Here is a 15,212-nt window from a genome sequence, read left to right as displayed (position 1 = left end):
GAATACCTCTGGTCTAGACATAGTATTGTAGTTTTATTATGTGCGCTGGTGTTGCCTACAATGAGATGATATAGCCACATCTGGATGTGTTTTTATTACTGTTAAATCTTCCACACTGTTCAGTTAAAATACAATTCTCCAATTTCCTCCTTGAACAATAGAACACCTAAATTTTTAATGCTTATGACTTTAATGTAAGTGATGTTCAGAATACACATACTGCCAGGTTGCTTTGCGCTGTATTTGAGTCTTTACATTTGTTAAATACTTAAATGTATACGATTACCAAATCCAAAGTTTTTATGACCTCACAAAGGGCATATATCTGAATTTACTCTATTCTGTTCTGTTATAAAATGAATAGTTCCATCCTAAAATCTGATTGGCTGAACAGTGTTGAAAACAATTGTAAAGTCCTGGACATATGCATATCTATGACTGCCTCACAATGACACAATGCATTATGTATTAATAAGTCATATTTTTAAGATAATAAAACCATTATAGTTTTAGACTACAATTGCATGAATATTAATAACACATTAAATGATCTATTATTTATTGGTTTAGTTAATATAAAATAATAGTATAAAAATAATAGATTATAAATAAATAATATTGTACAATATTATTTGCTGTTGTGTTGCTTAGCAACAAAAGTTTGTTTGCAGACTACATTTGACAATTGTTTATTGTGAATATTGTAGCTACCAAATTAAATTACTGAGCACTGGTGCATTTTATCATTTTTTGTCTGTGTTTTTATAAAAGCAATAAGCCATGAGAGGCCATGAATTACAGCTATTTTATCCTGAGTAAGAGCGCTTTAGACACAATGTGAGTGCGTAAAACACTTTTATCCATGATAAAATAAATGTAACATGGCATCTCATGGCTTCTTGCTTAAGTAGACACTTTGTAACAGTATTCCATTAAAACAAATGATTCTTCCTCTGATGTTCTGAAGATTCCGATGGCTATTGAGCTTAGTGAAAGGTACTAACAATTTATCTGTGCTACGAACCCCAGGAACCACACTAAGCCCCGCACTGCCACGCCCACTCGCACACACCCCCGATCTGATTCACCAGAGTACTAACATACACCTGATCCTCATCCTCCTCAGTACTGCCCCCCTACTTAAGCTTCCCTTCCTCACATTCACATCATGAAATATTGCTGACTCAATGTTGCGTCCCGAGCTTTCCAGATCCGCGTTTGATCCTGGACACCCCCCACCCCGCCAGACTCTGCCCCGTGATACCGACCTTGGAACAGCCAGCCCAAGAATACCAGCCTGATTATATGAGTTTGATTTCACTATTAAAACCTCTTGCAATTGGATCCTCTTTCTTGTGTGCGTGTTCAAACGTTACATTCTGACAACTGAAATTCTAATAAAATGACAATGTGTAGTAGATAATAGCACTGTAACCAATATTATAATTTACAATACTCCCATTAATATTTAGCCATGTAACTTTATGCTATGATTTGATTAATTGATCTTTGAACTGAGCAAGATGATGCATATTAGTATCATGACAAATCTGTACAGTGACTTAAAAAATAATTACATTAAATCCTTGAGGGATTTAGATGTATTCCAGGTTTTTAATAATTATTCAAAAGATATCTTGTCATACAGTAGCACAATGGTTTTCAGATGACCAGAAAAAAAAGGAAAGGAGATATGCTTCTAAATAGCGGTAAGCGCTTTTTTTTCCACAAATTCCGCTCACAAAGCTGCATGAAACTATTTGAGATATCAACAAAAATCACCTTCAGAACCACATTAACAATATCATATTACATTCTACAGATCTCTACATTAGAGAATCAGTAAAACACAAGCCCCAATATATCAAACAAAAAAGTTCAAATGACAAAAATCAATCAAATAACACAAAAATGTAAAGCACATCAGTTCAGTTCACACAGATGGAATTGGCACAGGTTGGTAAAAGTCTGATACGGGCTGGTTTTCCAGACACTGTTTAAGACCAGTACTGAACTTTGAAACTTTTTTCAATGGAAAATTTTAAGTCCAGGTCTGAACTTGATGAGTGCCCAGAAAAGTAGCCCTAAACATTTTATTGATCCAAACCTATACATCACACCAAACGCTGTTCCTCTGGAAACATCTTTTCCTTCTGTGACAGAAGGATATTGCATTCTAGTCCATTAGCTTTTTGTTCCTTGCATTTGTCAACATCACTCCACAAAAAATAGGATATTTACTAATGTCTCAATATAGCAAAATGTAAACATCAATGAACGCATGTCTAGGCAGCAACATTCACTTAACTGACACGTTCTCATATAATCCTAAGAATGATTCTGAGATTAGGATAGACAAATTTTGCTGGGTTTGAGTTTTTCTGTAAAATGTTAGTGTTTTTTAAAGTCACTTGACTACACATTGTCTAGACCTGTCCATGTATGCCACAGCCCTCCGGTATTGCAACATGTAGAATGGAGAATTTTAATTCATAATCAATTAAAAATCAGTGTTAAAATTTAAGCACTGTTAATGCCTAATTAAATTACAAATATTATACCAAAAGGCCAAGTAATAACGACAGAAAAATTTCAAATAACTTTCCAAATGCAATTAGTATAGAAGACACAAGTGTCCAATCTGATTCAGAGCAGGTCAGATATTTATTGATCATTTGGTAGAAAAAGCCTGAACCCAGTCTGGACTTCTGGGGATGAGGTTGCTGGCCAAGAGGGTATTATGATTATAGAAGAGATTAAGATTGTAGAGGATATTATGAGCCAAAATGTACATTAATTTTATAGACATTATTCAAGTTATTACTTAATATTAAATAAGTTATTATTCATAATTCCTTTAGTTAAAACCTAGCGGTGTGCAGGCAAGCCAGAAAAGCTTTCTTCTCTACAGTCAAAAGTTTGGACACTTTTGCTTTTTTATTTATACACTTTTCCATATATGAATAAAAAACAATGACAGTGACAAATCCATTAAGCTATGGAAATATGTAGTTACCAGAAAAAGCAATAAATAAATTTAAAAAAATCTTTTATTTTAGACTCTTCTTCAAGGTTGTCACCATGACCACAGTTTTGCAGTCTTCTGATACATTGTCTGAGGAACTAAAGTAATAAAGCAAAAAAAAAAAAAAAAAAAAAAAAAAAATACACTTGCTGGTGGGGCATTTTAGGTAAAAAAGAAAAGAAATCAAACTCTGTGTGTCCAAACTTTTGATAGGGCATTTCTGTGGAACTGTGTGCTTATACTTTCCAAAACCCACATCTTAGAAAGAAGCATGTTCACATCACCTTAAAAATATCCATTGGTATTGTATTGCTCTGTGGCAGACTGGTGGAGTAGGTATACCCTACATATCAGTGGTTATATCTGTGTCTATTACATTTCAATTTTGTATCTGAAGCACATGGATCCAAATGAATAAATAAAAATATAAGAACCAGTATAATCAATAAAAATGGTTGGCAATCAAAAGAGACATTTTAAATGATCATGAAACTTAATCTCAGTTAGCATGAATATCATCGCATTTCTAGGTGCTTTGTGTATATTCATGGTAGTATTGCTGTACGTCTCGAGAACTGGAATATTTATATATTTCTTTAAAAAAGGAACACAGCATCCATTACTATAAAACATTTGACATTATTTTATGAAATAAACATATAGTCCCCCATCAGTCATCCCATGTACCTAACCCCTTTGGCACTATATCATATAGTACTTTGTATTCTGTATATAATCACTAGATATTTGAATAGCCTCACATTCATTAGAACACATTTAATACATGTGGATATGATTATTTGTAAAAAATAAATAAAGATCTCTCAGGAAATGAATGTCAAATTTTGCTAACTGGTAATGGAGATGTTTTCATTAGACCATGAGGTGATGAACCATGTTGTTCTGTAAGCATGCCCTTTGTATGTTCACAATCATTATGACAGGGAGGTGGAAATGATTCAGCAGTGACACTCTGGTGAACTAGGACTGAAACGGATTAAAAACCAGTCAGACCTTTCTTTTGAAATGTTCAAAAGCATTTCTGTCTCTTGGGAAGGGTAAAAATGGGTGGGTGGTATCTAATTAAATGCAATTATTTACTCAAAAGCCCTTTATAAATGAAATAGACAAAAATGTCCACATAACAAATATGTATTTGAAACTTTCAGCATTTAAATAATATGAATTATTGAGTGTCATTAGGTAAGTGGATGGCAGTGAATCAGCCTAATTCACCAGAATCATTTTGACTCACTGGAATGCAATGTGGTATGCTTGAACCACTCTGATGATGCTGGAATATATTTGATAATGTTAGATTCACTAGTATTTGATTCACTAGTATTGTGTTCAAAAATGCCAGAATCATGTGACTCTGTAAACGAACACCTCTAAACAAGAGCAAAGACAAAAGGTACAAGAAGTTTGGTCCCACATTTTAAGATTCACAATAACATACATTTATCATTCTAAATCACACAAAAAGATATTCCTGGATTTTGAGAAGCACATAGAGACAGCAAATGAAGGAAAGAAAAAAGAAACCATAAAAGAAAAGAGGGAGCAAATGAAAAATAATAAACGAAAAATTCATGTGACAAAATGTTATCACTGTATATTTACAGGACCTTGGAGTAAATAAATGAAAGCACTTTGTTTCTGAGTCTGTCAGATCAGGCCATCAGCCCCACATAGACTTCTCACCAGAATAAATAACCTTTTGAAGTATAATTCCATTTAAAACATTATTTAGTGTCTCCAAACATCTCAGCATCTTAATATCTCATCCTCTGGGTATACACAAGTATGTGTGTGTGTATGTGTGTGTGTATGCATATGTTTGTGAATGTGTGTGTGCCAGATAGTTCAGCCCACACTTAATGATTCTTTTGCAATTTGCAGCGCTTCTGTTTCTCTGGCCAGCCCTTTAAAAACTCCATTTGTGATTATGCCAGCCTCTGAGAGCCATATGATAGCAGGAACAGTCCCCACAACATTGTGAGATTCCTGCAGGTTGGGTCCCCAGTTTTCTCTCTCAGTCACACAAAAACGCACGTTTTTTATTAATCTTCATAAAACCATCTCTAATTAGACAAAAGCCATGTTTGTTTAAGGCCACTACCAAAACAAACTGAAGAAACAATAACCAGAGTAGTACATTGTGGTATGTCAGATGCAGGCTGTCTGTAAACTGTTTCAATCAGAAGAAGCTTTAGAAGACACGGTGTAACTTCCTTTACTGGTCAGATCCAACAGTGAAAACATGTAAACACGCACACTATATAGTATATCAGTCTTTAGGCATTCCTTAACCACCTGCATAAGTCTTCCTATTTTATTTTGATTTTCTCCCCTCTGGATATCTCCATCCACATTCCTTCTCTCCTATGAGCGCAGTCCTCATAATGAGGAGGAGCTCTGGCTGTAGTGCCGCAGTACTAGGCACTCGTACTTGGGTGATGGGGTGGGGCCCAGGCCTGACTCGGAAGTGGGGGAGTTTGGGGAGGCACTCCCTGATGCCACAGAGTCCCTAAAGGGTGAAGGAGGTGTTAGGGCCATCAGTTCCTCCAGCTCGTCCTTCATAACCGGGGAATCGATTGCTGAGGCTGTGCCCACCATCAGCTCTTTGACACTAGGCACAGGAGAGCTCCTTTTCCCTGCACCCCTGGAAGAGTTAGGTAGGGGGCAAGAAGGTGGTGGCCGACCGCCATTTGACTCCACTGGTGGGAGTGGCTGGATCTCAGCATAGGTGGTCATGGTGGTAGGCATGGAGACTTCTCGCGGGAGGAAGTAGGGTGGTGGGCAATTGGAGGAGTGAGCATGTGCAGACATGCTTGTGGACAACCCCATGGTGCCTCCTGGTGGTGAACTGGAGAGCATCATGCTGTTAAGCTCACTGATGTTCGCGGTAAAGCGGTTAACCACGCAGCTGATCTGCTCCATCAGTGATCCCTGCGATGCACTACCACCTCCAGCTCCACCCACACATGCTACGCTGCCACTGCGGGGCGACTGGCTCATGTATGAAGAAACACATACTACCTGGTCATCAGCAGCTGGGACCCTCCCCAAAGCTCCTCCTGCTCTCTGACTCACGGTGCTGATTGGTGAGGGGGTTTGGGGACGATACGTGATTGGATATCGCTCTTCTGCTTCTGTGACTTCATAAAGCATCTTGTTGTTAGCACTGTCTGGTGTGAGGTCAGTCCCACCACAGTAACGCCCCTCTGAGGTCTTGGAAAACGGCTTGATGACAGCTGTCTGGTTGTTCTCACGTTTTTTGATGTGGAAGGACAGACGCTGCCACAAGTGACTGCCCTTGGAATTGCGCTCCGTTTGAGCCCATGTAACTGATTTTCCGTTGGAGCTAGGAAAGAAAAGAGGCAAAAGTGCATCGGTTTAGCAGCAGGTTTTTATATGTGGATGAGTGGTACTCAACCTTAGCTCTCAGATCAGTTCCCAGTATATGTTATCACTGGTAATTAACTGGGTACTTAATATAACTGGTTGGTCTTTTTGTCATCACACCTGACTAGCAGCATTTTACGTTTTCAGCATTCAGCATCATACAAATTAATACTTTAGCTGAATGGATGGCAATGAATCAACTGGGTTCACTATGAAATTGTGATCAGAACAACTTTGAAAATGCTGGAACAGATGTGATACTGTTAGATTAATAGTGTGATGAGATTTAAAGTTCTTGCTAACTTCCGCCAGACTTTCGCCAATCCCTTCCATCGAAACCCTCCTTCAAATCCAGATATTCCAAAGGCATTCACATTTAGCACATAACCTACTCTTCTGTGTACTGCAAGCATGCATAATTGACAGGCAGGGAGCACTGCCTCCTTGTGCAGAAGTTTCTGATTGGTTAACCCAGACTGTGTTGAAATCTTCAGTTGCCTATAAAAAGCCCAGGGCAGCCAAGTCACAAAGACATTAAGACATTAATAGAACTGCCTAGTGTAAACATTAGCTAGTGTAGTATGATTAATAGTAATAGCTATCAGAAAAGAATCTACAATTTCAATATGTACTAGTAATATATATCGTAATGGTCAGACAAGTGTTATTAAAATAATTTGAGTACATCGATTTTAACTGCTCAGTTAACTACCAGTGAGTACAAAATCCAGCACCAGATTTGAATTTAAGGGCCCAAGTTGTGTCATGCTGACAACAGAGGATATTGCTATAAGAACACAGCAATGAAATCATGAAATAATGTATTGTTAGTCTGCCATTTCAACACGGCAGCTGTCATCTCTAAAGCATAACCTTTTTTCATCTATCCATTCATTTTTCCACCTATTACTTAACAAATTGAGCAAGTAGTCTTGGGGCTTTTCTCAGTCTGTGTGTCTCTCTAAATTCTTTTTTTAATCCTCTAGGTTTGAGAGCATCGTTATAATTCATTTCGGTGAACTGGTGGAACTGGTATCTAAAGGCTATCTTTCCTGTTACTTCCCTTTCATCTGTTTCTCTCTCTCTCCCTCTGTCTGCTTGTCTCTGTTGGGGTTAATTAGCCTTGTTAGTCATGATTTATCTTTAATTAAGATGCTGATTTCATCATGTAGTCCTGATTGAGTAACAGCAAGTTCATAAACCAATGTAGTCCTGATTGAGTAACAACATGTTCATAAACCACCACCACACACTCACACACACACACACACACACACACACACACACAAAAGAAAAACTAAAAGCAGCTATTCTATATGCACAGTCTCAATGCATTTAAAATGCTTAGGCAAGTAGAGACACACACACTCATTCACAGGCATCTTCATTCCCTAATCCATTCTGTATGCACTAGACATAATTTTAAGGCGCTTTGTAAATAAGGCCTCAGAACAACTGACCATAGTTATTAACCCCCCCCCCCCCCTTCACCACACACACATACACACAGTTAAATTAAGTCCTGGTGTTTATTGCACATGAAATGTAGAGCAGACATACTATGTAACAACAAACCCATGATAGTGGCCACACTCATTTAAGAGCGTAGGAGATTAATATCAAAAGGCTACAGCATTTTAAATGTTTTTACTCTCCTCCCTCTCTCTCTCTCTCTCTCTCTATCTCTCTCTCTCTTGAGACAGAGGTAAACAGACAAGCTTCACTTCCATTGAGAAATACCAGTCCAAAAACAGAAACAGAAAGAAAGGGAAGGAGAAGACACTACTCCACCTCTGGGCACTTTTCTGTTAATGAAATCCCACCCTTGAACTAAACCAGTGCTGACTCAGACTTTTCCTCCCTGTTGCGCTCTCTCTCTCTTTCCCTCCCTCTCACTGAGATGACTCAATCATTCACCTTCCTCACTCTCTCACTGTGTCTCCCCATGTGTCCTTCTTCCTCCTACTCACTCGTTTATGATGACAACAAATAGTCAAGCTCCATCTTTTATTTGTCATCGTTCCCTGTTTTGTTTTGTTTTTCTGCGTCCCCCTCCGCATTACTGCCTGAGTTAACTCACCTGCTGCACTTTACCAGGTATGCTAATGCTGGAAGACATTCACTTGCTACGCTAACTAGTGGAAAACACAAAAATGTATGGTACTTAGTTCCGGTGCTGTTCAGTGGTCACCAGTCTTCACACCCAAGGTCTATCGCACTACATAGCCCTCTTCCAAACCTAATCTCTAAAATCAAAAATAAACACCAAATCAATGAATCATCGTCTTCAGAAGATTCCAACTAGGTAGATCAGGTAGGTTAGTGCTGGTTTGGACCTGACCAAGTGAACTGCTAGGATGGGTTTTTAACCACTGATGTGTTTTAATATTAATCAGGAATATTTGTGACTCAGTTTAAGACTCTGACTGGTCTCTGTGGGTTTTAGATATATTTGTTTCAGCCTTTCATCCAAACAAATGATTTCATTAATTAGGTTTCCTTGTTTGCTGAGCAGGAGCTTGTTAGTGTAATCAATTCGTGCAGTGTGTGGGTGAAACTAAAACCGACACACACTGCAGACCTCAGTGCACTGAGGTGAGCATTAGATCTAACTGTCAGGAAATTCTCCGCAACAGCAATTAGGAGTCAAGGTTAATTGGACATGATACCATAAACATAGTCAGAATACCATAGTTGGAAACAGGCAGGAGTAGTAACCAAATAAGAAATCTGACAGGGCAAACTGTACAAAAACACCAGGAGATATTTCTAAATTGTTACGGAACGCTCGCCTCTCAAGAGTCACGTGATTGGCCCGCCACATGCAATGGGAGGATCTCTGTTTGTTTGTGACCATGCCTGCACACCTGCACTGGGTTAGTGTTGTGTGTATATAAACCCGTGTCGTGGTGCAGTGCAGTGCAGTGCTGTCTTTGATATGTTTGCCTTTGTGCACGTTTGTCTTTGTAAATGGTTGCCCTTGCTCAAGCTTGTTATATGTTTGTAAATGTTCACCGTTAATATCATGTGTGTGTGCCAACGTTATCTTCGTTTCACGTTAATTAAAGTCCACGTGAAAGGGGTCTGCCTCCTGCCCCTCGCCCTTCGGCACTCGGGCTGTCATATGAATCAAATCATACAAAAACACAGTGTGATATTCAGAAACCAAACAGTACAAATACTCAGGGCAATATTCATAATATTCATGTGTGTACAACAACACAGGGTGATATTCTTAAATCAAAAGCCATGACAAAGGTTCAGAACTGGGAAAGCCCAACACCAAACAAGACTTTGAAGAGAAACAATCAAAACAGGGACCTGACAAACAAGGCAGATAACAAGGGACAGCATTTGGGAGAGGGAGACCTCTGAAGGCAAGGAGGGGAATCATCTTGAGCAGATGTGACATAATCTATATATTCCTAAACCTCTTTTAAAAGTCTATTAGCTAATTGAATAATGATTTTGTTTGTTTTTATGAGTGTGTGTGTGTTTTCTCATTACACCTAATTATAATATTATAAACAATACTTACTGCCAGTGAGTATACAGATACAGAGAGTCTAATGGCTAGGATGACCTCTATATATTCCCATTTTGTTTGTGTGTGCGTGTGTGTGTGTGTGTTAGAGAAAGAGAAAGGGAGAGAGAGAGAAATCTATACTTTCATTTCCATAATCGCATGGTAAGTTCACAAGTTCACTCAGCAGGCAGAGTAGGCATTTTCTGTCTCTTAGCAGCAATTACTGGAATGACTCTTACTACACAGCTACCCTACACACACAAACACACACACAAACAAACTCACATACTCATACACATGCACACTGCTCTTACTATACAGCTAACCTCCACCCTCTGCCCATAGACATGCATACACTGTGCTCTTACTAAACAGCTACCAACCCCCCCCCACCCCCGACACACACACACACACACACACACACACACACACACACACACACACACACACACACATACACTCATGCACACAGTGACACAGCGAAGTCCTCTTGATCACACACTCAGCTCAACACCATGAACAGTGCTAACAGCACTTCAGCACCCTGGAGAGCTGCTGTTCACAACATACCAGACAGAAGTAGAAACACTACTCTTTCCAAGGGGGGAGGGGTGTGCTATGTAAAGGCTGACGTTAGTGGGTTTACTGAGATTTTTCAGTCAATTTGGTGCATTTCTCTAAACATTGTTAACATTTGCAACACAGTCAGTGTATTTAAAACAATTTGTACAAACAGCACCACACAAAGGATTACCTGCAAAAGCCCATAACTTACTTAATCAAAATCCTTAATTTGTCTCAAAACTAAATATTTGTTTGAACATGTCAGTCTCATCAGAATGACAAGCAGATCATTCTTGCATCATTCTTTATGAGGAGTAAAAATTCTTAGCCATGTTGTGAAATATGTCAATAGTGTCAATAGTGTATTCTAAGTATTTTCTGATGGCTAAGGTTTTGATAACAGGGATTGAAAATGCACAAGACAGCACCTTTTCTGTGTGACATATCAGTGTCAACAGTACAGTCACACATTTTATGCAGGGGCTTGAAAGAGATCGGACAGGATTCATATTTATGCTTTTACTGTTTGTACTGTACTTTGTTGATCATGTCATTGCAATACAGAGATTGTACAGCACTCCCCTTCATACACACATTCTCCTTCATTCACATTCTGCTTCATACATGCATTCTCCTTTAAGTGAAAGTCAAGATTAACCTGAGATAACTTATGCATTGAATGAATGTAATGACTTATTATTATTATTAATAATAATCACATATAGCGCCTTTCTCAAACCCAAGGACACCTTTACAGACAGAAATCAGCTTTATGCAGTGAACTAATGCCTAGATGTTTTGGTAAGACTCTTTAACAGAGAACAAGTATAATACATTTTGATCATCATGACATACGCAATTGATAATGTAACAAACAGCAGACAACTGTACATCACCAAAGTATTTGCTTTTGTTCAAAACAATGAGAAATTATTTTTATGATGTTACGATTATATTCCGATCTTCAGTGGCCTCTTGAATCCATTCTGTTATTTGTTTTCCTAGTTCACAGCACAGTGAACACATGCAAACACTCACACTCACTCAAGCACTCACTGCCAGGCTCACCTGAGTGTTTCGCCAGACGACCCCCTCCGCTTCCACAGGTTGACGAGACTGCTGGAGCGGCTGGCAGCGGATGATGCCGCCTTGCCGTCGCCCACGTGCATGCGCACCACGGTGGAGGTGGTGAAGGCACTGCGTACGTTGCGCTCCGGTTTGGCCAGGATGATGTAGACCTTGGGCACAAACATGCAGCCCAGTGCTACCGTGGCACTGAGGCTCACCGAGAAGCATGTGGTGATGATCTTGTAGTTGGAGCCGAAGTAAATGGGCACGAAGGCCAGCCAGATGACGCAGGTGGTGTACATGGTGAAGGCGATATACTTGGCCTCGTTGAAGTTGGCTGGCACGTTGCGCGTCTTGAAGGCGTAGAAGGTGCAGCTCATGATGAGAAGGCCGTTGTAGCCCAGCGGTGCCACCACGCCCAGGTTGGTGATGTTGCAGATGAGGTGCACCTCTCGGATGGACGGGTAGTCAAAGACCACTTCGGGAGTCTCCATGACAAACAGTGCCACGATGATGCCCAGCTGGAGGAGGATGAGGATGAAGGCAATGATCAGCTGGGCGCAGGCGCTCATGAAGCGCGGCTTCTTGGTGCAGATCTTCTTCTTGCTCCCGGCCAGGATGCGAGCAATGCGGTTAGTCTTGGTGACCAGGGCAGAGTAGCTCATGGCTGGGGAGAGACCCACGCCCAGGCGCTGCAGGTAGCAATAGACCAAGCGCGGCTTGGCAATCAGGCAGAATGTGCAGAGGTAGCCCAGGCAGATGCCCGCCAGGATGATGTAGCACAGCTCACGGCTGGACGACTTCACCACCGGCGTGTCCCGGTAAATGATGAAGATGAAGGTGACAAAGAACGTGGCCATCAGGCCAAGGCAGGAGAAGACCACAGCGGCGATGGGCTCAGGGTCGCCCCACCGGAGATACTCCACCGGGATGGGGTCACAGCCTGCATCAGGGGGTAGAGACCATTGTTGGTTTCTCTCTTTTTTTTTTAATAGTTCTGTAATCCAGACATTGAAAAACTAATTGTACTTAGCATGCTGGTGAAGCAGCATGAACTGAGAGATGGAGAGATAGCAACTGAGAGAAAGTGAATGATAGCGAACATGAGAGAACAACAAAGGGAAGCAAGTGCCCTGACAGCATTCAGATATTTTCTGAGTTCAATTTCCATTTTTCAGTTGCTTCCTCTATCAGCTGTCCATCCCCCAGACTCTCAGGTGGAGATTTAATGGAAATTGCAGAATGAAATGAATTGGCTTAGAGAGAAACACAAAAGCAATTCGTTCACAAGCTGTCATGACAGGCCTGGGGCAAATATTAGCACTTGAGCTGAAATGTCCTCCGTTATATAGCCTATACCCAGCCACCCACAACACACACACACACACACACACACACACACTCACACATCTAAAGATGTCCAGTCATACACATGAACACACATACATGCCAGCAGGCCTGTACACTAATCTGATTTTTGTGTTCAACTTCTAACAGGGACACCCCCCATTTCCAATTGTGTGTCTGTCTGTTGCTCTCTCTCACTCTGTCTCTTGGCCTAGTTGACCATGATTGGACAGTGGTTAATGGTAGCTCTTAGAGTGTTTCAGAGCCTGACTGCCATCAGTAGCTAGTGGCCCTGTTACTCCAGCCCTGTTACTCCTCTGCTCACTCACACTAGCCACCGGTTCATTAGATTACACATCACAGTATGCTCGCTGAGAAACAGACAGACAGACAGATCTGCTTGTAAAGCAAAAAGCGCATGAAGGAGTGAGAGGGGGGAAGAGAGAATTGATAAGTTCAATAGAGCAGCTGAGATCCAGCCAAATTGTGTGTGTGTTTTCCTACAGGACACTATGGTCAGTATTGCCCTGATAATGTTTATTGAAATTGATTCCCAATCCCTCTCACTCACTCCCTCTCTCTATCTGTCTCAGACAGATATAATCTAGCCTAGTCTAATATTACATTTTGGCATATCAGATTGGTCTATAGAAATGTAATCTATCCATCTGTTACTGGAACATGAGCTAAAGTGACACTGTTCTGGAGCTTTTGTTCTCAAGCATGAATATTAAGCATTAATTTGATATGAAACACTTTTTACATTTTTACTACATTTACTACATCAGCAAGGGTATCTGAGCTGTTCTTCACACTAGGTCTGGGATTCTGCAAAATCAGATTAATCTGAATATTTACTTTTTAATTCTTCTAAGAACAAACAAAGCAAAAAAAATAACGCAAGGTAAACTATTTTAGCACAACGGTACAAATACAGAAAAAGGCAGTTTGGCCATTCCTTTTAAGAAAGCTGAGGGGGGCTTTCAGAATCATTAGTCCTTATCAGCTCTACATCCATGTTAGCAAATTAAATAAAACAAAATATCTGTCTTATTGATACATAATACATCCAAAAATTGCTACATGAGTAGGAGAACCTAAAAGTGAAATTGGGAAAACATTGGATAGCTTACTGTGATAATTCCTGCAGTTCAGTGTATAACTCGTTCAAAAACACTTCTCATTGGGGTCTAACAGTGTAGGCTGAACACTCATTAGTCAGCCAGTGATGCAATACATCTGTCTCTTTATTGTCTTTATTTGTTTGTAGGGTCTGTTAGTCTAACTGCTTGTGTGGAAACGCTCCTACTTGTGTATTTGTGGACGCACCGGTGAGGTCGTCGGTAGGCCAGGAGCCAAGGTCACAAGCCTTACAGCTGTACTCATCGAATACAAACTCGTTCTCCTTACAGGGAGTACATGTCCAACAGCAACTCACCTCTCCTTTACGGATTACCTACACACAAAAAGAGGGAGAGGGATTGTGTTATTGAATTAATTGCCTAACTTTTATTTTCTCTTACATATTGAATTTGGAAGAAAGAAAGAAAGAAAGAAAGAAAGAAAGAAAGAAAGAAAGAAAGAGAGTGAGAGAGAGAGAGAGAGAGAGAGAGAGAGAGAGAAATATTTCTCAGTGATATTAAAGTTTAAAAAATTCAACTGATGCATTCAAAAGTTCAAAGTCTCTGAAAGAACATCATGCACACTAAAAAGTAAAGCCAGAAAAAGTATGTCTGAGCAGGTTTAGTTTAAATCAGCCTACAACTAAACGGTTTGTATGTACATTCTGGACCACACTTGCCATCACTGGGTGATTCTAAATGTACAAGATTCTCAGTCACAAGCTAGCTATGGCCAGCTCGAGAGCAAGCACTCAACTGGACATGGTCATGTGGGCCGTGCATGATGGGAACAAGCCATCAGCATGTATTCAGCAGTTCAGTTCAGGTTTTAGTACTTTAAACCAGTGTTTTTCTGTTTTGGTGCCAGGATACACACCACCTGCTCTAGGAAGGTTATTGCTGCCCATGCTCGTTGGGTAATTATTGAGCGATTCATTAGCGTGGTCAGGTGTGTTAGAGTGGGGAAATCTCAAAGATGTCCAATGCATTGGATTAGGAAGAGAGGCTACATTATTGGCAAAAGGGTGGAGGTCCAAAGAATGGAGTAGTTACTGAGGATAGGTGAGGTTGTTGGAATGGAATGACAGTAGAGGAATGGAGTTTTGGAAGAAGGGTGTTTTCTGGGGCTGGACTACTGAGAAGGATTGGAGAA

The 15,212-nt window shown here is 40.2% G+C and overlaps 1 protein-coding gene across 4 annotated transcripts in view; it reads right to left on the bottom strand.

Moving 5' to 3' along the window:
- Positions 1 to 1,573: 1,573 nt before the first annotated feature.
- grm5b (glutamate receptor, metabotropic 5b) overlaps positions 1,574 to 15,212 on the bottom strand; it is a 61,441-nt gene continuing 47,802 nt past the window's right edge. For 3 of the 4 annotated variants that reach the window (XM_027012180.3, XM_081699815.1, XM_081699814.1), the window contains exons 7-9: positions 14,268 to 14,394; positions 11,592 to 12,534; positions 1,574 to 6,392 (exon numbers count right to left, since the gene is read on the bottom strand). In XM_027012180.3, the coding sequence (XP_026867981.2) occupies positions 5,426 to 6,392; positions 11,592 to 12,534; positions 14,268 to 14,394 (2,037 nt within the window). In that variant the 3' untranslated portion in view covers positions 1,574 to 5,425. The remainder of the gene's footprint in view (positions 6,393 to 11,591; positions 12,535 to 14,267; positions 14,395 to 15,212) is intronic. The other variant, XM_081699816.1, reaches the window with a different exon arrangement.

Source organism: Electrophorus electricus, chromosome 17, assembly GCF_041902795.1.
Source record: "Electrophorus electricus isolate QZ-2024a chromosome 17, ASM4190279v1, whole genome shotgun sequence".
Classification (NCBI taxonomy): domain Eukaryota; kingdom Metazoa; phylum Chordata; class Actinopteri; order Gymnotiformes; family Gymnotidae; genus Electrophorus; species Electrophorus electricus.
The sequence above is the reverse complement of the archived record's forward strand: the minus strand, read 5'-3'. Positions and strand labels throughout refer to the sequence as shown.